This window comes from Oncorhynchus kisutch, linkage group LG19, assembly GCF_002021735.2.
Source record: "Oncorhynchus kisutch isolate 150728-3 linkage group LG19, Okis_V2, whole genome shotgun sequence".
NCBI classification, from domain to species: domain Eukaryota; kingdom Metazoa; phylum Chordata; class Actinopteri; order Salmoniformes; family Salmonidae; genus Oncorhynchus; species Oncorhynchus kisutch.
The window spans coordinates 23,197,259-23,224,428 of NC_034192.2; the positions used below are offsets into that span (position 1 = coordinate 23,197,259).

General features: G+C 42.9%; 1 protein-coding gene across 1 annotated transcript in view; it reads right to left on the reverse strand.

Moving 5' to 3' along the window:
* Positions 1 to 23,564, reverse strand: part of LOC109864461 (sodium/potassium-transporting ATPase subunit beta-3) — a 54,507-nt gene extending 30,943 nt beyond the window's left edge. The window contains exon 1 of the mRNA XM_020452261.2: positions 23,237 to 23,564. Within this exon, the coding sequence (XP_020307850.1) occupies positions 23,237 to 23,357 (121 nt within the window). The 5' untranslated portion in view covers positions 23,358 to 23,564. The remainder of the gene's footprint in view (positions 1 to 23,236) is intronic.
* Positions 23,565 to 27,170: the final 3,606 nt, after the last annotated feature.

Below are 27,170 nucleotides of genomic sequence, written 5' to 3' on the forward strand. Positions count from 1 at the left end.
GACCTGGCCAAGATAAAGCATAGCATTTCGACACATACAACAACACAGTGTTACACATGGAAGAAACAAAACATACAGTCAATAATACAGTAGAAAAAAATAAAACAAAAAGTCTATATACAGTGAGTGCAAATGAGGTAAGATGAGGGAGTTAAGGCAATAAATAGGCCATGTTGGCGAAGTAATTACAATATAGCAATTAAACACTGGAATGGTAGATGGGCAGAAGATGAATGTGCAAGTAGAGATACTGGGGTGCAAAGAGCAAGATAAATAAATAAATACAGTATGGGGATGAGGTAGATAGATGGGCTGTTTACAGATGGGCTATGTACAGGTGCAGAGATATGTGAGCTGCTCTGACAGCTGGTGCTTAAAGTTAGTGATTTTTGCAGTTCGTTTCAGTCATTGGCAGCAGAGAACTGGATGGAAAGGCAACCAAAGGAGGAATTGGCTTTGGGGGTGACCAGTGAGATAAACCTGCTGGACCGCGTGGTACGAGTGGGTGCTGCTATGGTGACCAGTGAGCTGAGATAAGGTGGGGCTTTACCTAGCAGAGACTTGTAGATAACCTGTAGCCAGTGGGTTTGGCGACGAGTATGAAGCAAGGGCCAATCAACGAGAGTGTACAGGTCGCAGTGGTGGGTAGTGTATGAGGCTTTGGTGACAAAACGGATGGTACTGTGATAGACTGCATCCAACTTGTTGAGTGTTGGAGGCTATTTTATAGATGACATCGCCGAAGTCGAGGATCGGTAGGATGGTCAGTTTTACGAGGGTATGTTTGGCAGCATGAGTGAAGGATGCTTTGTTGCGATATAGGAAGCCGATTCTAGAATTAATTTTGGATTGGAAATGCTTAATGCGACTCTGGAAGGAGAGTTTTCAGTCGAACCAGACACCTAGGTATTTGTAGTTTTTTAGTCCACGTATTCTAAGTCAGAGCCGTCCAGAGTAGTTATGCTGAACGGGCAGGCAGGTGCGGGCAGTGATCGATTGAATAGCATGCATTTAGTTTTACTTGCGTTTAAGAGCAGTTGGAGGCCACGGAAGGAGAGTTGTAATGGCATTGAAGCTCGTCTGGAGGTTAGTTAACACAGTGTCCAAAGAGGGGCCAGAATTATACAGAATGGTGTCATCTGCGTAGAGGTGGATCAGAGAATCACCAGCAGCAAGAGGGACATCATTGATGTATACAGAGAAGAGAGTCGGCCCAAGAATTTAACCCTGTGGCACCCCCATAGAGACTGCCAGAGTTCCGGACAGAGAAGTAGTTGGTAAACCAGGTGAGGCAATCATTTGAGGAACCAAGCCTGTCGAGTCTGCCAATAAGAATGTGGTGATTAACAGTCGAAAGCCTTGGCCAGGTCGATGAATACGGCTGCACAGTAATGTCTCTTATCAATGGCGGTTATGATGTCGTTTAGGACCTTGAGCGTGGCTGAGGTGCACCCATGACCAGCTCTGAAACCAGATTGCATAGCGGAGAAGGTACGATAGGATTTGAAATGGTCCGTAATCTGTTTGTTAACTTGGCTTTCAAAAACCTTAGAAAGACAGGGTAGGATAGATATAGGTCTGTAGCAGTTTGGGTCTAGAGTGTCACCCCCTTTGAAGAGGGGGATGACCGCAGCAACTTTCCAATCTTTGGGAATCTCAGACGATACGAAAGAGAGGTTGAACAAGCTAGTTATAGGGGTTGCAAGAATTTTGGCAGATAATTTTAGAAAGAGAGGGTCCAGATTTTCTAGCCAGGGTGATTTGGAGGGGTCCAAATTTTGCAGCTCTTTCAGAACATCAGCTATCTGGATTTGGGTGAAGGAGAAATGGTGGGGGCTTTGATGGGTTGGAGGGTGCCGGACAGTTGACCGGGGTAGGGGTAGCCAGGTGAAAAGCATGGCCAGCCATAGAGAAATGCTTATTGAAATTCTCAATTATAGTGGTTTTATCGGTGGTAACATTATTTCCTAGCCTCAGAGCAGTGGGCAGCTGGGAGGAGGTGCTCATGGACTTTACAGTGTCCCAGAACCTTTTTGAGTTTGTACTACAGGATGCAAATTTCTGTTTGAAAAAGCTAGCCTTAGCTTTCCTAACTGCCTGTGTATATTTGTTCCTAACTTCCCTGAAAAGTTGCATATCACGGGGGCTATTCGATGCTAATGCAGAACGCCACAGTATGTTTTTGTGCGGGTCATGGGCAGACATAGTCCTTGGTTCACTCCAGACCTATCTGTTCCTAGTTTTAAAAAAAATAGAATGGGGCATGCTTATTTAAGATGAAGTGTTTTAGGGAGTGGTTTAGGGAGTGTGAAAGTGATGAGGGGTGGTCGTTTGGTCGCAGATTACCTGATTACTTCTTGATTACTTCTTATCAGTGCTTGACTTGGACTGAAATAGGTTTAGGTACTCAATTGTGGGTTCTGGTACTGTTTATATTTATGTGCAGATGCTCCACTGTACTTGTGAGCTAATATTCTATAAGAGGAACAGGAGCAACCAGAATATTTTATACAATGTTGCAAGTTAGCTACCTTTGGTCTGACCCAAGATAATAGTTGATACCATTGTGATTTATAGGATATTTATTTTTATCAGGATATTTTCTACATTCAGGCTGCAATGTTTTCATTTGTTGGCTTTATCTAGGCTATTTTTACATAGTTGGCAATGGCAATAGAAGTTAGATGTTAGGTTTGTATCATTTTCATTTAGATATAATTTTTATTAACCACAAGACAATGATTTTGAGATGAATAAGTTATAAATTAAATGAAACTGCTAAATGAAAATGTGCATATGAAAACCATAACTGGCACTTAGATCGGTAGAAATTGTAAGATACATTGGCATTTCACATGAGAAAGGTTGCCGAATCCTCATGTAGCCTACTACCGGCAACTTCAGGAGCATAATGGCAGAATTTGTGAAAGCCAGCACGAGCAGGAGGAGAATAGTTGGGTCAGGTTATATATTTTTTCCTTCTGGATATCTAGAGGCAGTTGTCTTATTTCATCAAACCGTAAGCTCAATGCATACTGTTTATTTTATTAAAACACATATGGAAAAATACAAGAACAGATGACTTTCAGTCGACCAATATATATATTTTTTTCAGGGACAGCCCTAATTGAGATGTGGAAAGCCCATGTCTCCTCTAGTCTAGATCCCTCGCAAAACCTTAATTTAGACATGCAAAGAAGATCTCCCTCTAAGATGCCAATGATCACTGGGTGGGGGGGGGGGGGTATATAGTAAATGTGCTGTATATCCTCAGTCAAATTGTACCCAGAAAGTAATTTCAGTGATAGCGAGCTGGGCACAGTCAAGAAACTGTATGAATGTAGGAAAACTATAATTTCGACACAGTTTCGATTTTACTTGAGTCATTTTAAAGTATATTGAGTCCCTCCCAAAAAAAGGCCTATATCAGTCATGACAGCAGTCAAATTTAGTCACGGTAATTAGACTTCCCCAAGCTCTGATACTGTTGATGGTCTTTAGTAGCCTACCAAACTTGCTAACTGCCTGGTATTCAGGACTCTATTGTCCCTCTAATCACTCTGACATCATTGCAAATGTGATTGAAAATCTAATCAAACACTTCATGAGAGCCCATGAGCTCATGTTGCACAACATTTCTATAGGCTATGTAATTGCGTGAGAAAAATGAGTCAAAGTCCAGACCTGAATCCAATCGAGAATCTGTGGAAAGAACTGAAAACTGCTGTTCACAAATGCTCTCCATCCAACCTCACTGAGCTCGAGCTGTTTTGCAAGGAGGAATGGGAAAACATTTCAGTCTCTCGATGTGCAAAACTGATAGAGACATACCCCAAGCGACTTACAGCTGTAATCGCAGCAAAAGGTGGCGCTACAAAGTATTAACTTAAGGGGGCTGAATAATTTTGCACGCCCAATTTTTCAGTTTTTGATTTGTTAAAAAAGTTTGAAATATCCAATAAATGTCGTTCCACTTCATGATTGTGTTCCACTTGTTGTTGATTCTTCACAAAAAAAGACAGTTTTATATCTTTATGTTTGAAGCCTGAAATGTGGCAAAAGGTCGCAAAGTTCAAGGGGGCCGAATACTTTCGCAAGGCACTGTAGATGTTTCAAAACATGTGGCTTGTAGGCTATGCGTGGAAGCCAGGAGATGCTAAATGCGTTTGTTAATTACCATGAGACCGACAGTTATTTGCTTGACAATCACCAGCTGACAATTTTGTGACCGCCACAGCCTAGTAATGAGACACTACTGCTTTGAGTAGTCCAGACTGAATAATCTCTGATTGGTAAACCTTATGACGCTGATGTGTGTCAATTACAATAACACTACTGAAAGGGTAAATGGTCAAATACAGCTAGGCAATCATTCTAAGGTCGATGGTTTCATTCCAGGATGATGCCCTCATTCTCTCCCCTTGGCATCCACATCCCTAAGGACTTGGTGTGGACATGGTCCATACACACCCGCACAGTCGTGAAGAGGGCACGGCAGCGCCTCTTACCCCTCACGAGGCTGAAAATATCTGGCATGGGCCCTCGGATCGTCAAAAAATTACAGTTGCACCATCAAGAGCATCTTGACACTTTGCATCACCGCTTGGGTATAGGAAATGCACCGCCCTTGACTGCAAAGTTCTACAGAGGGTGGTGAGGACAGCCCAGTACATCACTAGGGCAGAGCTTCCTGCCATCCAGGACCACGAAATCAAATGTATTGGTCACATCCACATATTTATAAGATGTTATTGAGGGTGTGGCAAAATTTGCGTATCAGGCGGTGCCAAAGACTCCAGCCACCAAAGCCATAGACTGTTAATTCTGCTACTGTCTGGCAAACGGTACGGGAGCATCGGCTCTCGAACCAACAGACTCCGAGACAGCTTCTAAATCAAATAAAAATGTATTTTCACATACACATATTTAGCAGATGTTATTGCGGGTGTAGCGAAATACTTGCACCCCCAAGTCATAAGACTGCCAAATAGCCAGACTGCTAAATAGTAAATTAATGGTACCCGAACTATCTGCACTGACCCTATGCATACTCAATAGACGATATATACACAAACCAGATACACACACTTCACTCACTCACACACTGTACATTGACACTCCGCCACAAAACCTACACACATTCACATAACACAACACAATCACACGTTTAAACTAATTTGGTGCTGCTACACTGTTCTTTATTTCACATTTATTATTGTCTATCCTAATGTCTAGTCACTTTACCCTGCCTTCATGTACATATCTACCTCGAATACCTTGTAGCGCTGCACATTGATTTGGTACTGGTACCCCCTGTATATAGTGTTACAGCCTTATTCTAATATGTATTACATTGACGAGGGGAAAAAACTATCCACACACAATACCTCATAATGACAAAGCAAAAACAGGTTAAAAAAAAGCACATTTACATAAGTACTCAGACCCTTTACCCAGTTGAAGCACCTTTGGCAGCGATTACAGCCTCGAATCTTCTTGGGTATGACGCTACAAGCTTGGCACACATCTGTATTTAACCAAAAGCAAGCCAAACAGATTTATTTTCCATTCGGAGTGCGTTTTTTCTGAGTTCAGTTGTTTAAAAAGCACCGATGTCAGATTATATATATTTTTTACCTGCTAACGTTAGTATTCAGCTAACCACGGTTTGTGGTCATCAGCTATCCTTTAGCTCGAAAAGCTATTACCAGTTTTGTACAACGCGACTCAGACCAGAACATACCGGACCTATTTTTCTCTCCATATCCCCGGATTTCAACCGCAAGCTCTGGACATTTACACCTGGATCTCGCAGCTAACTAGCTGCTATCTGTGTGACTATTGGCTTACGTCGATCCCGGAGCAAACATAAATTATTCCGGAGGTAGCCAGCTGAAGAGTTCCATCAGCCACTCCTGGGCTACGATCACCTATCCGGACCCGTTTTACTGCCGATGCGGAGCGCCACCGGGACTTCACGACTGGACTACCGATGTTATCTGCCCGAGGGAGTTATCCAACTGGCCCCTCCGTCACAATGTTACCTGAACGCCCATCTGCGGCCCGCTAATCGTTAGCTGTCTTATCGGCTGCTTTCTGAATAGGTCTATCGGACAATTTTTCTTGGGTGACTAGAACTTTATCTATTTTGCCAATTGGATTGATCCCCTCTACCACCACTGTCCCATGCACCAGGAGACTGCTCAGAAAACTTGAGGAGAACATCAGCTGGGCCCGTATGAAGATTAAACCCTCCAAGTCACGCAGCATCTCGATTGTGAAGGGAGTACTCTCTGACCTGAAATTCTTCATCGGAGATGACCAAATTCCAACAGTGTATGAGCAGCCGGTAAAAAGCCTTGGAAGGTGGTATGATGCAAGCCTGAAGGACAAAGACCAGGTGCAACAGCTGTGCAAAGACATCAGTAGTAGCCTACAGTCCATCGACAACACCCAGCTACCTGGAAAGTTAAAGGCCTGGTGTCTGCAGTTTGGTCTCCTACCCCGGGTGTTGTGGCCCTTGGCACTGTATGAGGTTCCAATCTCAACAGTGGAGAAGATGGAAAGAGGAGTCACAGGCTACTTAAAGAATTGGCTCGGAGTTCCATGATGCCTTACCACCATAGGCCTCTATGGAGATGGTGTCCTCAAGCTGCCCCTCACCAGTCTAACAGAGGAATTCAAGTGTGCAAAAACCAGGCTCCAGATGACACTGAATGAATCTCGAGACCCAGTGGTGAGCAACAACGCGCCGACCTTGGCAACTGGGCGAAAATGGAGGCCAGGAAAAGCAGTCCAGGAGGCAACAGCAGCCCTCAGACATGCTGACATTGTGGGTCATGTTCAGCAAGGGAGAGGAGGCCTTGGGCTAACTAGCCGTGCTGCTTGGAGTAAGGCCACTGCACCCGAGCGGCGGAAGATGGTAGTGCAGGAAGTACGCCATCAGGAGGAGGCTGCAAGGTGGGCCAAGGCAGTCTCTCTTGCCAAACAGGGACAGTGGACTCGATGGGACAGTGTGGAGAAGAGGAAGATCAGCTGGAAGGATCTGTGGGCCATGGAAGCGAGGCGGTTGAGCTTTTCCATCAGAGCAACATATGACGTCCTTCCAACACCAGTTAATCTTCACCAATGGTATGGTGAAGACCCGGACTGTGCCCTCTGTTCCATGCCAGCCAACCTCAGGCACATTCTCACAGGGTGTAAAACAAGCCTCACCCAAGGACGCTACACTTGGCGTCAAAACCAAGTCCTTAAAAATGTTGCGTCCGCCCTGGAGGACAAGCGAGCTGCCACCAACTCCCTACCACCCACAGCAGCATCACACTCCTTACGGACAAACTTTGTCCGCGAAGGGGCTAAACCACCGAAGAGCGGCTCTACACCATTAGAGCGAGACCAGCTGTGCTTGGCCCGCGACTGGAAAATGCTAGCTGACATTGGCCTGCAACTTGTGTTTCCTCCGGAGATCGCAACCACCACCCTAAGACCTGACATGGTGCTCTGGTCCCGTTCGCTCAATAAGGTCTTCATCATTGAGCTCACAGTACCCTGGGAGGACTCAGTAGATGAGGCTTATGAACGAAAACATCTGCGCTATGCTGATCTAGCTGCCGAAGCACGGCATCATGGCTGGAACACAGAAGTCCGACCGGTCAACAATGCTTGACTCAGGGAGGAGGACGCCCCTGCCATGCATAGTCCCATGGGATGTTGGCTATCAACAACAAGGTAACTCCTATGACTAATTGGGAATGGGATGCAAGCGTAGGATTGATCACCCTGTCGCTGGCCGCCTTTGGGGAGGGTGTATAGTGTGAAAGGCCGAAACACCCTAGGAACCAAAGGTACACTACTGACGATGCGCTCCCCAAATTTCACCACGCTCACTGTTCATTAACTCTTGGAAGTGCTTGCACAAAGGATAGTAACATCTCATCCTGTGTTCTTGGAATCTGAATAGGTCTATTGGACAATTTTTCTTGGGTGACTAGAACTTTATCTATTTTGCCAATTGGATTGATCCCCTCTACCACACGGAACCCCACTAATCTACCGACAGAAACGCACAAGGTGGCTAGAAACAGACCTCCATCCTATGCTAGCTTGCTACCGATGGCCCGGCTAGCTGTCTGAATCACCGTGACCCCAACCAACCTCACTACTCACTGTAACCTTATGATCACTCGACTAAGCATACCTCTCCTTAATGTCAATATGCCTTGTCCATTGCTGTTCTGGTTAGTGTTTATTGGCTTATTTCACTGTAGAGCCTCTAGCCCTGCTCATTATACCTTATCCAACCTTTCAGTTCCACCACTCACACATGCAATGACATCACCTGGTTTCAATTATGTTTCTAGAGACAATATCTCTCTCATTGCCTAGGTTTACCTCCACTGTATTCACATCCTACCATACCATTGTCTGTACATTTTACCTTGAAGATATTTTATCGCCCCCAGAAACCTGCTCCTTTTACTCTCTGTTCCAGACGTCCTAGACAACCAATTCTCATAGCTTTTAGCTGTACCCTTATCCTACTCCTCCTCTCTTCCTCTGGTGATGTAGAGGTGAATCCAGGCCCTGCAGTGCCTAGCTCCACTTCTATTTCCCAGGCGCTCTCTTTTGATAACTTCTGTAACCGTTATAGACTTGGTTTAGTGACTGTTAACATTAGAAGCCTCCTCCCTAAGTTTGTTTTATTCACTGCTTTAGCACACTCTGCCAACCCGGATGTTCTAGCCGTGTCTGAATCCTGGCTTAGGAAGACCACCAAAAATTCTGAAATCTTCATCCCTAACTACAACATTTTCAGACAAGATAGAACAGCCAAAGGGGGCGGTGTTGCAATCTACTGCAAAGATAGCCTGCAGAGTTCTGTCCTACTATCCAGGTCTGTACTCAAACAATTTGAACTTCTACTTTTAAAAATCAACCTCTCTAAAATCAAGTCTCTCACTGTTGCCGCCTGCTATAGACCCCCCTCTGCCCCCAGCTGTGCTCTGGACACCATATGTGAACTGATTGCCCCCCATCTATCTTCAAAGCTCGTGCTGCAAGGCGACCTAAACTGGAACATGCTTAACACCCCAGCCATCCTACAATCTAAGCTTGATGCCCTCAATCTCACACAAATTATCAATGAACCTACCAGGTACCATCCCAAAGCCGTAAACACGGGCACGCTCATAGATATCATCCTGACCAACTTGCCCTCTAAATACACCTCTGATATTTTCAACCAAGATCTCAGCGATCACTGCCTCATTGCCTGCATCCATAATGGGTCAGCGGTCAAACGACCTCCGCTCATCACTGTCAAACGCTCCCTGAAACACTTCAGCAAGCAGGCCTTTCTAATCGACCTGGCCGGGGTATCCTGGAAGGATATTGATCTCATCCCGTCAGTAGAGGATGCCTGGTTATTACAAAAAAGCTTAAATACTTAAATAAGCATACCCCATTCAAGAAATGTAGAACCAGGAACAGATATAGACTGTGTATCTCTCCAGACCTGACTGCCCTTAACCAACACAAAAACATCCTATGGCGTTCTGCATTAGCATTGAACAGCCCTTGTGATATGCAACTATTCAACGAAGCTAGAAACCAATATATACAGGCAGTTAGAAAAGCCAAGGCTAGCTTTATCAAGCAGAAATTTGCTTCCTGCAACACAAACTCAAAAAAGTTCTGGGACACTGTAAAGTCCATGGAGAATAAGAACACCTCCTCCCAGCTGCCCACTGCACTGAGGATAGTAAACAATGTCACCACCGATAAATCCACTATAATTGAGAATTTCAAGAAGCATTTCTCTACGGCTGGCCATGCTTTCTACCTGGCTACCCCTACCCCGGTCAACAGCACTGCACACCCCACAGCAACTTGCCCAAGCCTTCCCTATTTCTTCTTCCCCCAAATCCAGTCAGCTGATGTTCTGAAAGAGCTGCAAAAATCTGAAAAATCTGGACCCCTGCAAATCAGCCGGGCAAGACAATCTGGACCCTCTCTTTCTACAATTATCTGCCGAAATGGTTGCAACCCCTATTTCTAGCCTGCTCTTTCGTTGTCGTCTGAGATTCCCAAAGATTGGAAAGCAGCTGCGGTCATCCCCCTCTTCAAAGGGGGGGACACTCTTGACCCAAACTGCTACAGACCTATATCTATCCTACACTGCCTTTCTAAGGTATTTGAAAGCCAAGTCAACAAACAGATTACCGACCATTTCGAATCCCGCTATGCAATCTGGTTTCAGAGTTGGTCATGGGTGCACCTTAGCCACGCTCAAGGTCCTGAACGATATCTTAACCGCCATCGATAAGAAACAATACTGTGCAGCAGTATTCATTGACCTGGCCAAGGCTTTCGACTGTCAATCACCACATCCTCATCGGCAGACTCGATAGCCTTGGTTTCTCAAATGATTGCCTCGCCTGGTTCACCAACTACTTCTCTGATAGAGTTCAGTGTGTCAAATCAGAGGGCCTGTTGTCCGGGCCTCTGGCAGTCTCTATGGGGGTGCCACAGGGTTCAATTATTGGACCGGCTCTCTTCTCTGTATTCATCAATGATGTCGCTCTTGCTGCTGGTGAGTCTCTGGTCCACCTCTACACAGACGACACCATTCTGTATGCTTCTGGCCCTTTTTTGGACACTGTTAACAATGCTCCAGACGAGTTTCAATGCCATACAACACTCCTTCCGTGGCCTCCAACTGCTATTAAATACAAGTAAAACTAAATGCATGCTCTTCAACCGATCGCTGCCTGCACCTGCCCGCCCGTCCAACATCACTACTCGGTTCTGACTTAGAATATGTGGACAACTACAAATACCTAGGTGTCTGGTTAGACTGTAAACTCTCCTTCCAGACTCGCATCAAACATCTCCAATCCAAAGTTAAATCTAGAATTGGCTTCCTATTTCGCAACAAAGCATCCTTCACACATGCTTCCAAACATTACCATTGTAAAACGGACCATCCTATCGATCCTCGACTTCGGCGATGTCATCTACAAAATAGCCTCCAAAATAGCCAATAAATTGGATGCAGTCTATCACAGTGCCATCTGTTTCGTCACCAAAGCCCCATATACTACCCACCACTGCGACCTGTACGCTCTCGTTGGCTGGCCCTCGCTTCATACTCGTCGCCAAACCCACTGGCTCCAGGTCATCTACAAGACCCTGCTAGGTAAAGTCCCCCCTTAACTCAGCTAGCTGGTCACCATAGCAGCACCCACCTGTAGCATGCGCTCCAGCAGGTATATCTAGCTGGTCACCCCCAAAACCAATTCTTCATTTAGCCTTCCAGTTCTCCGCTGATCAATTAGCTAATACAACGTTCCATTGGAACACAGGATTGATGGTTGCTGATAATGGGCCTCTGTACGCCTATGTAGATATTCCATTTAAAAAACTGCCGTTTCCAGCTACAATAGTAATTTACAGCATTAACAATGTTTACAATGTATTTCTGATAAATGTAATGTTATTTTAAATGGACAAAAAAAGCTTTTCTTTCAAAAACAAGGACATTTCTAAGTGACCCCAAACTTTTGAACAGTAGTGTATATAATAATTGATCAACCCTACAAGCAGCACAATACAAAGGAGGAACTTCTTGATGCAATTAAAGCTGTTAAGTCCGGGAAAATACCAGGGATGGATGGCATACCAGTGGAGGTATATATATATTTTTTGATATTCTCAGAGGACCGTTATTAGCATGTTTTAACCAATCCTATATAAATAGATTACCGGACACTCAACAAGGTCTGATTTCATTATTACTGAAACAGGATCCAAGTGGTAAATATAAAGATCCAGTCCATTTAAAAAAATTGGAAGCCTCTTACACTTCAGTGTTGTGATACAAAAATTCTAACTAAATGCTTAAATTAAATGCTTAATTAAAAAGGTTTTGTCAGATATTATTCATCCTAGTCAGACATGCTTTTTACATGGATGATACATTGGAGATAATATTAGACAAGTACTGGAAACAACAGAACACAATGAATATCTGGGAATCCAGGCCTGGTATTCATAGCTGACTTTGAAAAGGCCTTTGATAAAGTATGACTGGCGTTTATATATAAATGCCTGGAATTTTCTAATTTTGGAGAATTTCTTATAAAATGGGTTAAAGTTATGTATACTAACCCTCGGTGTAAAATAGTAAATAATGGCTACATCTCAGAAAGTTTTAAACTGTTAAGAGGAGAAAAACAAGGTTGTCCACTATTTACATATTGCCATTGAAATGTTAGCTGTTAAAATCAGATCCAACAATGATATTAAGGGATTAGAAATCCAGGGTTTAAAAACAAAGGTGTCATTGTACGCTGATTATTCATGTTGTTTTCTTTTAAATCCACAATTATAATCCCTCCACAACCTCAAGAGGATCTAGATACTTTTTCTAACCTCTCTGCATTAAAACCAAATTATGTGTACTATATTACATATTGGATCACTAAAAAATACTTTTCCATTACTGTGTAGTTTACCTATAAAATGGTCTGACGGGATGTGGACATACTCGGTATACATATCCCAAAATACATATCCCAAAATAAATAAATGATGTCACTCTAATACATTTTTTTTAAAGATCTTGCTACCAAGAAAAGGAAAATACTTGTCTATTTGTGGAAAAATGTCCCTGATTAACTCTATAGCGACCTGTTTTTTTAATAATATGAACAAAAATTATATAAATTTGATTGGAATAGCAAGCCAGACAAAATTAAATAGGCCTATTTATATAATGAATATACATAGTGGGGCAAAAAAGTATTTGGTCAGCCACCAATTGTGCAAGTTCTCCCACTTGTAATTTTCATCATTGGTACACTTCAACTATGGCAGACAAAATTAGAAGGAAAAAAATCCAGAAAATCACATTGTAGGATTTTTAATGAATTTATTTGCAAATGATGGTGGAAAATAAGTATTTGGTCACCTACAAACAAGCAAGATTTCTGGCTCTCACAGACCTGTAACTTCTTCTATAAGAGGCTCCTCTGTCCTCCACTCATTACCTGTATTAATGGCACCTGTTTGAACTTGTTATCAGTATAAAAGACACCTGTCCACAACCTCAAACAGTCACACTCCAAACTCCACTATGGCCAAGACCAAAGAGCTGTCAAAGGACACCAGAAACAAAATTGTAGACCTGCACCAGGCTGGGAAGACGGAATCTGCAATAGGTAAGCAGCTTGGTTTGAAGAAATCAACTATGGGAGCAATTATTAGGAAATGGAAGACATACAAGACCACTGATAATCTCCCTCGATCTGGGGCTCCACGCAAGATCTCACCCCGTGGGGACAAAATGATCACAAGAACGGTCAGCAAAAATCCCAGAACCACACGGGGAGACCTAGTGAATGACCTGCAGAGAGCTGGGACCAAAGTAACAAAGCCTACCATCAGTAACACACTACGCCGCCAGGGACTCAAATCCTGCAGTGCCAGACGTGTCCCCCTGCGTAAGCCAGTACATGTCCAGGCCCATCTGAAGTTTGCTAGAGAGCATTTGGATGATCCAGAAGAAGATTGGGAGAATGTCATATGGTCAGATCAAACCAAAAATCTGCTACACCAAACAGTACCTATCCTGTAACACACAGTAATAGATACCAAAAATCTTTGGTTAAATCTCATTATTTAACAATCTGTAGCTAACAGAACTGGTGATCAGCAGATGGGAGAGGTTGTCAGGATGAAATTTCCATTCCAAAGAAACATACAGTAAGTTCAGGGAATACTTGTAAAGATGTGGGAGAAGGATCATGATCAAACTGCCATTCAGCTCCTCATCAGTCATCTGCTTGAAATTTAGCATAATGTCTAATCCCTCGAGAGGGATACAGTTCACGGGATACAGTTCTGCTACAATGAAACATGCAGGCAAAGGAATTCTGTTTCTATATCTAGAATCCACTCCAGGAAGATGCCCAGGCACCATACGGTATTGTCTGCAAGACAAAAACAAACAAAATTATACTCTATTGTACAGTTTGAACAACAGTTGAACATGTGCACAGGCACAGAGATTACATTTGCAACAATATCTAGCCGAATATAAATAATTAGGGCATAACCCTCAACCTTTGCACAGGGACGAGGCCGTACAAATGAGGCTAGGTATGTAGGCAGAGAGTATCTACCTACAGTCATGTCTATCAGGCATGCTTAGGCAAATATTTTCATAGTGAAACCAGATTCAGTTTTACAACAGTAAGTTATTGTATTATTGTTTACTCCTCACTGTTTGCTAGTTAACTTAGCTAGCTAGCTGGATATGCAATACGTGTTATTTACATCTGTTGGGAATCCTATCTTGCATCATGCTTATCATTTTGTGATTTTAATGCATCCATTGTCATAATTACAACCCTCGTCAATTACGTTACATAGCTAGCTAGTAAATTAGTTACAGTTGCTGATGCAACACATTTGCTAAAAAGTTACAATTGCGAGGCGTGTCGCATAACAAGTTGGCTAGCTCGTTAGCCTGGCATCTGCTAACTCCAGTCATGCGCTTATGCTTGTGGTAAACCAAGCTTTAGGTAGCTGTCCATATTTACCACTAAAAAGAGAGATACAACATATCTATTTTTAGTCTTAGATATGGCTACCGGTAGATGTTTAGCTAGCTGCATAGCTAATTATTTGGTTTCTCCCCACTGTAATGAAGTAGTAGTTTAGCCAGCAATACACAAGAGTTTCAGTAGATAAACTAAAAGTTAGCTAGGTGGCTTGCAGGAAAAATAACTTACTTAGCTAAGCACCGTATTTGTCATCTGCCCTCTAGGTGCTGGCATCGGCTTTAGCTGAGCTTCTAATGTTAGCTAAATCCAACTCTTTGATTCGAATCCTCTTCGCTATCTTCCGATTGAAACATGTATGCTTGAATGTCACCATGTAGCTAATAGATAGCTCCATCATCAAATTCATGTTGATGAGAGGAATCACTTGAAGCCATTGTGTCTTGGTGAGGTCATACAGTTTTGCCCAAAGGATTGTGGTTAGTGTCCGCCTCCTTTTAATTTAAGCCCGCCTTGTGGGAGTGACGGGGGCTAGAGCACAAAGCACTGCACAACACAAGTTGTAGTCTTGTAGAGACCGGAAAAAAATGGTCTGCTTGTATATTTAGCGATGAATCCGCCAATAGGAACACCCACAACAATGATCAGTATAACATAGAGCCTTTGCAAAATGCCACAAAGCAGGACTACATGTATTTTTAGATCTCAACCCCCCACTCCATCAATACACTGGAAGCCGCCATAGGGTGCATCATTCAGCGTGTGAAGCCCTGATCTGCTTTGCTACACGGCAACTGCGTGTGAAACATCTCACTGTCCTAGAAATGCCTCAGACATGATGAAACCAAGCCCAGATTTTCCCAGGGTGAAATTCTTCTAAGAGGTGACTATTGGTAAAAAAGGGATGAGAATGAACTATTAGCACTACATGGGTCTTATTCCTTTAGATTCTGATAAACTATACTGTAGAAGCATGTGTCATTGTTTTACCAGTCATGACGCACACATTCACTAGGCACATGTAGTAACAGAGAGTGTCTGCATCATTGGCCTTTTGCTTTGGTTGGGCCTTTAACTATTTCAGCCAGCCTCAGCTGTGTGTGAGTGAGTGAGTGTTGGTGTCATTGCACATTCAAATGTTTAGCTATTTTAAGCCTGATTAATGAGCATTGACTATCAAGGTCTTCAGGAACAAAGTTGCGAAAACTACTCCATGGTTCTTCTCCATCCATTTGTCATGTTCAAATAAAAATTCAATTTTATTTGTTACGTGCTTTGTAAACAGGTGTAGACAAACAGTGAAATGCTTGCTTACAAGTCCCTTTCCAACAATGCAGAGTATATTTTTGAAGGGAAATAGTGACAAAAAAATAAATACACAGTGATTAACCCGTGTGTTCGACTGGGAACACACAGGTTGAATCAACGTTGTTTCCACATCATTTCAATGAAATTACATTGAACCAATGTGGAATAGACGTTGAATTGACGTCTGTGCACAGTGGGATGGCTATATACAGGGAGTAACAGTGCCGAGTCAATGTGCAAGGTAATTGAGGTGGTTACAGTTGAAGTCGTAAGTTTACATACACCTTAGCCAAATACATTTAACAATTCCTGACATTTAATCCTAGTAAAAATGCCACGTCTTAGGTCAGTTAGATCACCACTATTTTAAGAATGTGAAATGTCAGAATAATAGAAGAGAGAATGATTTATTTCAGCTTTTATTTCTTTCATCACATTTCTAGTGGGTCAGACGTTTACATACACTCAATTAGTACTTGGTAAATTGTTTAACTTGGGTCAAATGTTTTGGATAGCCATCCACAAGCTTCCCACAATAAGTTGGGTGAATTGTGGTCCATTCCTCCTGACAGAGCTGATGTATCTGAGTCAGGTTTGTAGGGCTTCTTGCTCGCACATGCTTTGTCAGTTCTGCCCACACATTTTCTATGAGATTGAGGTCAGGGCTTTGTGATGGCCACTCCAATACCTTGACTTTGTTGTCCTAAAGCCATTTTGCCACAACTTTGGAAGTACACTTGGGGTCATTGTCCATTTGGAAGACCCCTTTGCGACCAAGCTTTAACTTCCTGACTGATGTCTTGAGATGTTGCTTCAATATATCCACATCATTTTCCTGTCTCGAGATGCCATCTATTTTGTGAAGTGCACCAGTCCCTCCTGAAGCAAAGCACACCCACAACATGATGCTACCCCGTGCTTCACGGTTGGGATGGTGTTCTTCAGCCTGCAATCTTACCCCTTTTCCTCCAAACATACCGATGGTGATTATGGCCAAACAGTTCTATTTTTGTTTCATCAGACCAGAGGACCTTTCTCCAAAAAGAACGATCTTTGTCCCCATGTGCAGTTGCAAACCATAATCTGGTTTTTGTAATGGTGGTTTTGGAGCAGTGGCTTCTTCTGCTGAGCGGCCTTTCAGGTTATGTCGATATAGGACTCGTTTTACTGTGGATATAGATAATTTTGTACCCGTTTCCTCCAGCATCTTCACAAGGTCCTTTGCTGTTGTTCTGGGATTGATTTGCACTTTTCGCACCAAAGTACGTTAATCTCTAGGACACAGAACGCGTTTCCTTCTTGAGCGGTATGACGGCTGCGGGGTCCAATGGTGTTTATATTTGCGTACTATTGTTTGTACAGATGAACGTGGTACCTTCAGGCGTTTGGAATTTGCTCCAAAGGATGAACCAGACTTGTGGGGGTCTACAATCTATTTTCTGAGGTCTTGTCTGATTTCTTTTGATTTTCCCATGATGTCAAGCAAAGAGGCACTGAGTTTGAAGGTAGGCCTTGAAATACATCCACAAATGATGTCAATTAGCCTATCAGAAGCTTCTAAAGCCATGACATAATTTTCTGGAATTTTCCAAGCTGTTTAAAGGCATAGTCAACTTAGTCTATGTAAACTTCTGACCCACCGGAATTGTGATACAGTGAGTTATAAGTGAAATAATCTATCTGGAAACAATTGTTGGAAAAATTACTTGTGTCATGCACAAAAAAATGTCCTAACTGACTTGCCAAAACTATAGTTTGTAAACAAGAAATGTGTGGAGTGGTTGAAAAACGAGTTTTAAATGACTCCAACCGAAGTGTATGTAAACTTCCGACTTCAACTGTATGTACAGTGCCTTGCGAAAGTATTCGGCCCCCTTGAACTTTGCGACCTTTTGCCACATTTCAGGCTTCAAACATAAAGATATAAAACTGTATTTTTTTGTGAAGAATCGACAACAAGTGGGACACAATCGTGAAGTGGAACGACATTTATTGGATATTTCAAACTTTTTTAACAAATCAAAAACAGAAAAATTGGGCGTGCAAAATTATTCAGCCCCTTTACTTTCAGTGCAGCAAACTCTCTCCAGAAGTTCAGTGAGGATCTCTGAATGATCCAATGTTGACCTAAATGACTAATGATGATAAATACAATCCACCTGTGTGTAATCAAGTTCCGTATAAATGCACCTGCACTGTGATAGTCTCAGAGGTCCGTTAAAAGCGCAGAGAGCATCATGAAGAACAAGGAACACACCAGGCAGGTCCGAGATACTGTTGTGAAGAAGTTTAAAGCCGGATTTGGATACAAAAAGATTTCCCAAGCTTTAAACATCCCAAGGAGCACTGAGCCAGCGATAATATTGAAATGGAAGGAGTATCAGACCACTGCAAATCTACCAAGACCTGGCTGTCCCTCTAAACTTTCAGCTCATACAAGGAGAAGACTGATCAGAGATGCAGCCAAGAGGCCCATGATCACTCTGGATGAACTGCAGAGATCTACAGCTGAGGTGGGAGACTCTGTCCATAACAACAATAAGTTGTATATTGCACAAATCTGGCCTTTATGGAAGAGTGGCAAGAAGAAAGCCATTTCTTAAAGATATCCATAAAAAGCGTTGTTTAAAGTTTGCCACAAGCCACCTGGGAGACACACCAAACATGTGGAAGAAGGTGCTCTGGTCAGATGAAACCAAAATTGAACTTTTTGGCAACAATGCAAAATGTTATGTTTGGCGTAAAAGCAACACAGCTCATCACCCTGAACACACCATCCCCACTGTCAAACATGGTGGTGGCACATCATGGTTTGGGCCTGCTTGTCTTCAGCAGGGACAGGGAAGATGGTTAAAATTGATGGGAAGATGGATGGAGCCAAATACAGGACCATTCTGGAAGAAAACCTGATGGAGTCTGCAAAAGACCTGAGATTGGGACGGAGATTTGTCTTCCAACAAGACAATGATCCAAAACATAAAGCAAAATCTACAATGGAATGGTTCAAAAATAAACATATCCAGGTGTTAGAATGGCCAAGTCAAAGTCCAGACCTGAATCCAATCGAGAATCTGTGGAAAGAACTGAAAACTGCTGTTCACAAATGCTCTCCATCCAACCTCACTGAGCTCGAGCTGTTTTGCAAGGAGGAATGGGAAAACATTTCAGACTCTCGATGTGCAAAACTGATAGAGACATACCCCAAGCGACTTACAGCTGTGATCGCAGCAAAAGGTGGCGCTACAAAGTATTAACTTAAGGGGGCTGAATAATTTTGCACGCCCAATTTTTCAGTTTTTGATTTGTTAAAAAAGTTTGAAATATCCAATAAATGTCGTTCCACTTCATGATTGTGTCCCACTTGTTGTTGATTCTTCACAAATAAATACAGTTTTATATCTTTATGTTTGAAGCCTGAAATGTGGCAAAAGGTCGCAAAGTTCAAGGGGGCCGAATACTTTCGCAAGGCACTGTACAGTGGGGCAAAAAAGTATTTAGTCAGACATCAATTGTGCAAGTTCTCCCACTTAAAAAGATGAGAGAGGCCTGTAATTTTCATCATAGGTACACTTCAATTATGACAGACAAAATGAGAAAGAAAATCCAGAAAATCACATTGTAGGATTTTTAATGAATTTATTTGCAAATTATGGTGGAAAACAAGTATTTGGTCACCTACAAACAAGCAAGATTTCTGGCTCTCACAGACTTGTAACTTCTTCTTTAAGAGGCTCCTCTGTCCTCCACTCGTTACCTGTATTAATGGCACCTGTTTGAACTTGTTATCAGTATAAAAGACACCTGTCCACAACCTCAAACAGTCACACTCCAAACTCCACTATGGCCAAGACCAAAGAGCTGTCAAAGGACACCAGAAACAAAATTGTAGACCTGCACCAGGCTGGGAAGACTGAATCTGCAATAGGTAAGCAGCTTGGTTTGAAGAAATAAACTGTGGGAGCAATTATCAGGAAATGGAAGACATACAAGACCACTGATAATCTCCCTCGATCTGGGGCTCCACGCAAGATCTCACCCCGTGGGGTCAAAATGATCACAAGAACGGTGAGCAAAAATCTCAGAACCACACGGGGGGACCTAGTGAATGACCTGCAGAGAGCTGGGACCAAAGTAACAAAGCCTACAATCAGTAACACACTACCCCGCCAGGGACTCAAATCCTGCAGTGCCAGACGTGTCCCCCTGCTTAAGCCAGTACATGTCCAGACCCGTCTGAAGTTTGCTAGAGAGCAATTGGATGATCCAGAAAAAGATTGGGAGAATGTCATATGGTCAGATGAAACCAAAATATAACTTTTTGGTAAGAACTCAACTCGTCGTGTTTGGAGGACAAAGAATGCTGAGTTGCATCCAAAGAACACCATACCTACTGTGAAGCATGGGAGTGGAAACATCATGCAAAGGGACCAGGACAACTGATCCGTGTAAAGGAAAGAATGAATGGGGCCATGTATCGTGAGATTTTGAGTGAAAACCTCCTTCCATCAGCAAGGGCATTGAAGATGAAATATGGCTGGGTCTTTCAGCATGACAATGATCCCAAACACACCGCCCGGGCAACGAAGGAGTGGCTTCGTAAGAAGCATTTCAAGGTCCTGGAGTGGCCTAGCCAGTCTCCAGATCTCAACCCCATAGAAAATCTTTGGAGGGAGTTGAAAGTCCGTGTTGCCCAGCAACAGCCCCAAAACATCACTGCTCTAGAGGAGATCTGCATGGAGGAATGGGCCAAAATACCAGCAACAGTGCGTGAAAACCTTGTGAAGATTTACAGAAAATGTTTGACCTCTGTCATTGCCAACAAAGGGTATATAACGAAGTATTGAGATACACTTTTGTTATTGACCAAATACTTATTTTCCACCATAATTTGCAAATAAATTAATTAAAAATCCTACAATGTGATTTTCTGGATTTTATTTCTCATTTTGTCTGTCATGGTTGAAGTGTACCTATGATGAAAATTACAGGCCTCTCTCATCTTTTTAAGTGGGAGAACTTGCACAATTGGTGGCTGACTAAATAATCCCCCCCCCCCCCCCCCCCCACTGTACATATAGGTAGAGTGACTAGGCAACAGGATAGATAAGACATTAGCAACAGCATTTGTGGTGTGTGGTGTCAGTATGCATATGTAGTGTATGTGTGTATTGGAGTGTCAGTGTAACTATGTGTGAGTGTGTGGGTAGAGTCCATTGTGTGTGCATAGTCAGTGCAAGAGACTGAGCGCAAAAAAAGGATCATACAGGCAGTCTGGGTAGCCATTTTATTAGCTATATAGCAGTCTTGTTCAGCAGTCTTATGGCTTGGGTGTAGAAGCTGTTCAGGGTCCTGTTGGTTCCAGACTTGATGCACTGATTCCGCTTGCCGTGTGGTAGCAGAGAATACAGTCTACGGCTTGGATGGCTGGAGTATTTGACCATTTTTGGGGACTTCCTCTGACACCGCCTGTTATAGAAGTCCTGGATGGCAAGTGTTGACTGAAGCCTAGTGTCATTGCTCCTGTTCCTAATTGCCAGACACCTGTTAGAAGACCATGGGAGTTGCCCATCTCTACCTCCCCCGCAAAATCAGTAAGCCTATCATTTTTCCATGTCTGTAGCCTACTGGAGTAAAAACCATATTCAAGCCCATGTGTTGAGAAGGAATCAACTAAGCACAATGCTGCAAGTTAACTTGCACTATTACAATCACGCAAGACGCCCACCAACACATGCACACACACACACACACAATTTTCTGCTCTAAAACCGAGCTATGGCAGGGCCTGCATTTCAGGGCCCAACATTTCTCTCAAATCTAAAACTGATTTATGCTCCCTGCAACACAAGACTAGCGGAGAGAGAGAGAGAGAAAAAAAATCACATTATTTTTCATTGACAATAGGCTACAAATTGTGTGCCTGCTGTGCAATATGAGAGAGAACTGATTTGACCTTGATAGAGAGCGAGAGACAGCGACAGAGAAAGAGCTCTATAGTAACATCATGGAAAGACAGTTAGAACATGACAGCAGATTTTGTGATCTGGGCTAGGACTGTCAATTAGTGATCCTGTATTGCCATAACAGAACACAAACACATACTGGTAGGCCTACACTATTCCCACAGACAGTAGCTTGGCAACCCAAAAAATTGGGTTAGAATTTATTTTTTCAACATGCATAAAGTCAATGCATTTTGTACCCTAGTATAAACCTATTGTATGCATTTATTGTAGGCCCTATGCAAATTTGACCATCCAATTTCCCAATTCTGTTTTAAATCATTGGAATTTGAGGAGAATAGGATGTAGAACTCTATGACAGATGATAATAATGTTATAATTAAATAGAGTGACGGACGGCATGCGAGTAATGGCCGAGAAATAGCGTCACTGTATTGCGGAAACAAAGTATCACTGTAACTGTAATCTATCGACATTTTTGGCAACATAATTTCAAATTAACCTACTCGCGTGCTTGCATGAATATGGATTTAAAAAATGACATTAATAAAATGAGGGCAATATGACAGGGGAAACTCTGTATGCATGCCCCATAACACTCGCCAGCCTCGTGCAAGACTGCTTCTCGAGACGATACAACGTGCTTTGCAGGTTATTCTAATAACAGTTTAATTGCACTGATTAGAGGGACGAAATTGGGGAAGTGTTGGTAAGGATACAGGCCGAATATTATTAGCATAAATATAATATACTGTAATCCCAGTTTATGTTAATTCCATTGCAATTAATTTCGATACATTAACCTCGATTCGGCCTGTTGGGCTCCGTCAAGATTTTCTTAATGACAAATCGGTTTAAAATTTTTATTTACCCCGCTACACTAGTGACCTAATAGCTAATAACTCGCAATCCCCTGAAAAAAAAGCCTATTTCGAGGAATCTGTGGAAATATTTAGAGACATTTTAATTCCAATAGCCTATTTTAATTGCGGGGACATATGGCAACCATCTATTATAGGCTAAAACCATCACAGTTTATTAAAATAAATTCAGTAGATCATTGACCGTAAGTATATAATGTTATAATGGGGGGGAAGGTGCCAACAGAGTGGAAGAACACATCCGATATACCGTTTGATCAGCTTTGATTGGCTGTTGACATTATTGGGGTGCAAATCATGATGAACAAACGTCTCCGTTATGTAGGCCCAGTCGAAAAAAACACAAGGCTATTAAATTATTAAAATGTACATGCAAATTTGTATCCCAGGCTGCATTCACATTGGTAACTGATTAAAGCCGATAAATGAGACTGTACTATGGCTCTCAAATGTCATCAATAAGATATCATTGTTTTAATATGCAAACCCGATCTGATCGTGTCCCAAAACGATTTCTTACCCCAGCTTTTAGCGGTTCGGCCAATAAACTCTCCTGTTCGTGGGTTGTAGATAGAATCTTTCCAGGAGGAAGTCTGCGGTTTGTCTCCGTCAGCTACGGGTGTCTCCTCCTTGGTCGACATGGTTGGCTTTGAGTTGTTCAAAATGATGACCGTAGATGGTAAGAATGTTATAATGCCCAAAAGGTCTATAAACGATGGATTGCCTGTTTTATAAAATAAAAAATGGAGTGTTATTTCCGAGCCAATACAGCCTAGTCTCTTCAAGTTACCCTCTCCACACGGATACAGTACCGCAGCAACTGAGCTGGAGGAAAATTCGCATTTGAAGCATCTCAGCGCATGCGCATTTTCGGCATTCAGGCTCCAGAAGAGGTATTCAAAACTCAGAGTAATGTTTTATTTTATTTGTTATTCATCATCTTAAGGTTCTATTGTATTTAAGTGGGCTAGATTGATTTCGAGCAGGGACGGGCAACTTTGATGGTGTTGGGGGACACAAAAACACGCAACTCATCATGGGTTGCTGCAGTGGAGCGTTTGTCTCCACGTCAATAACCCCCCCCCCCCCCCCCCCAACCTTAACAGCAAAACATTTTAGCAGCCCCCCTTGTGAAATCTAAGATAAAGAAATCATGTTTTAAATGTCATTTTCTGCAATTCTGCACATTTTGCCCATGGGGCATAGAGAAAATGTTGGCATTGTAAAGCAAGTTTGCTACAATTCTACTTATTTTGCCATGGGGCAGAAAGAAAAAAAATAGCAGTTGCACAGCTAATTTCTTGCAATTCTACACATTTTGCCATAGGGTGGAGGCAAATGTTTGCAGTTTTTAATATGTGCCCCCACTCGGACAGTAATTCGACCATACTTATTTACAAGTTTAGATAGTTGGCCACTAGACTTATTTAACGATCTCTTTTTTTTTTGCTGACATGGGCTTATTGAGTGACTGCTGATGCACAACCACATTTTGAAATTGCACCTTGTGTAATTTATTCTAAATCTCAATAGTAGAAAAAAAAGAGTCAGTTGAAACTGCCTCTGCCTGCCAAGTGGTTACTTCTAAGTGAACTGGCAGACAGTCAAAAAATATTTTCAGAACTTTTTACCGAGTTTTTCTGTAAAATTGGTCCACTGGCCTAAAAAAGGGGGGCTGATTTATATATAACTTTCTAGTGAGGATCGAGAAGGCTGTAGGCATATGACCAATGATTAACCAAGTGTTTTGTGATCAATATTCAGTGATGGCAGTGCCACATTCATATCATAATTTAATGATGCTGGTTCTTCATTTTGTCAGTATTTGGTTATGTTCCGTTAGAGCCGGCATGGAGCTGAGAAACTCTAAGCTAGATGGTCCGAATGTAAAAAAATCTCATGGAGCCGGCTTGCAGGGGTTACAATCTCCTGTCATTTTGCCCTTGAGCAATGCACTTAACCCACCAACTGCTCCAGGGATGCTGAATTGTGGCTGATCCTGTACTTCCAACCCCTCAGCGTGCGTGTGACTCGGGTGGGTTGGGCTGATCAAACAAAAATAAATAATTTTGGTTCTCTCCCCAAAAAATGCTGGTATCAGAATCTCAGGTGCCTTTTGTGCCCTTGACAAAAGCACTTTACCACTAACCTGCTCCAGGGAACTGCAATGCAGCTGACGCGTACTTGCTTCCAGCCTCGTGTGTGTGTGTGTGGTGTCCAGAGGTCAGGAATGAAATAACTGATGGCAAAATACATTTCAGGTTCAATGGATAATAAAAGGCTGTATTGTATAGTTTTGAACTAGCACACAAGCTAGGGTAAAGTAGAGCGTTTCAGTATTACAGGGCAGTTCAATCAATGAAGCTGCTCTGGATTAGGAACGGATTTACAATGTGGGTATTCTGGGACTCCGATAGAGAAGTCTCTGATGAGCAGTAGCGGTGCATATTATACAACCTACAGTATATGATCCCAAAAAAAATACAGATAAGAATAAGAAATAAAACTAACAAGTAATTAAAGAGCAGCAGTAAAATAACAATAGCGAGACTATATATACAGGGGAGTATCGGTGCAGAGTCAATGTGCCGGGGCACCGGTTGGTTGAGGTAATATGTACATGTGGGTAGAGGTATTAAAGTGACTATGCATAGATGATAACAGAGAGTAGCAGCGGAGTAAAAGAGGGGGGGGCAATGCAAATAGTCTGGGTAGCCATTTGATTAGGTGTTCAGGAGTCTTATGGCTTGGGGGTAGAAGCTGTTTAGAAGCCTCTTGGACCTAGACTTGGCGCTCCGGTACCGCTTGCCGTGCGGTAGCAGAGAGAACAGTTTTTGACTAGGGTGATTAGTCTGACAATTTTTTAGGGCCTTCCTCTGACACCGCCTGGTATAGAGGTCCTGGAAGACAGGGAGCTTGGCCCCAGTGATGTACTGGGCTGTTCGCACTACCCTCTGTAGTGCCTTGCGGTCAGAGGCCGAGCAGTTGCCATACCAGGCAGTTTTGCAACAAATCAGGATACTCTGGATGGTGCAGCTGTAGAACCTTTTGGGAATCTGAGGACCCATGCCAAATCTTTTCAGTCTCCTGACGGGGAATAGGTTTTGTCATGCCCTCTTCACAACTGTCTTGGTGTGCTTGGACCACATTCGTTTGTTGGTGATGTGGACACCAAGGAACTTTAAAATCTCAACCTAATCCCCTGCAGCCCCTGTCGATGAGAATGGGGGCGTGCTCGGTCCTCCTTTTCCTGTAGTCCACAATCATCTCCTTTGTCTTGATCACGTTGAGGGAGAGGTTGTTGTCCTGGCACCAAACGGCAAGGTTTCTGACATCCTCCCTATAGGTTGTCTCGCCATTGTCTGTGATCAGGTTCTACCACTGTTGTGTCATCGGCAAACTTAATGATGGTGTTGGAGTCGTGACTGGCCGTGCAGTCATAAGTGAACAGGGAGTACAGGAGGGGACTGTGCATGCACCCCTGAGGGGCCCCTGTGTTGAGGATCAGCGTGGCAGATGTGTTGTTACCTACCCTTGCCACCTGGAAGTCCAGGATCCAGTTGCAGAGGGAGGTGTTTAGTCCCAGGGTCCTTAGCTTATTTATGAGCTTTGAGGACACTATGGTGTTGAACGCTGAGCTGTAGTCAATGAATAGCATTCTCACATAGGTGTTCCTTTTATCCAGGTGGGAAAGGGCAGTGTGGAGTGCAATATAGATTGCTGCATCTGTGGATCTGTTGGTGCGGTATGCAAATTGGAGTGGGTCTAGGGTTCCTGGGATAATGGTGTTGATTGTGATTCATGACCAGCCTTTCAAAGCACTTCATGGCTACAGACGTGAGCGGTTCGGGTCGGTAGTCATTTAGGCAGGTTACCTTAGTGTTCTTGGGCACAGGGACTATGGTGGTCTGCTTAAAACATGTTGGTATTACAGACTCGGACAGGGAGAGGTTGAAAATGTCAGTGAAGACACTCCAGTTGGTCAGCGCATGCTCGCAGTACACGTCCTGGTAATCTGTCTGACCCTGCTGCCTTGTGAATGTTGACCTGTTTAAAGGTCTTACATCGGCTGCGGAGAGCATGATCACAGTCTTCTGGAACAGCTGGTGCTCTCATGCATGTTTCAGTGCCATTTGCCTTGAAGCGAGCATAGAAGTAGTTTAGCTCGCCTGGTTACTACATGATTCCATGTGTTATTTCATAGTTTTGATGTCTTCACTGTAGAATAATAATGTTGAAAATGGTAAAAATAAAGAAAAACCCTTTAATGACTAGGTGTTCTAAAACTTTTGACCGGTAGTGTATGTGGTAATTGCGTTGTTTGCTCTATAGCCTGTTAGTTCATATGCCTTGCAACCGTGATATGTAGGCCGAAGGCAGAGACAATAAGACACAGTGGCAGAATAAATTCAACCACACCTTTTTTTCATCAAAGCATATGGCATGTAACAAAC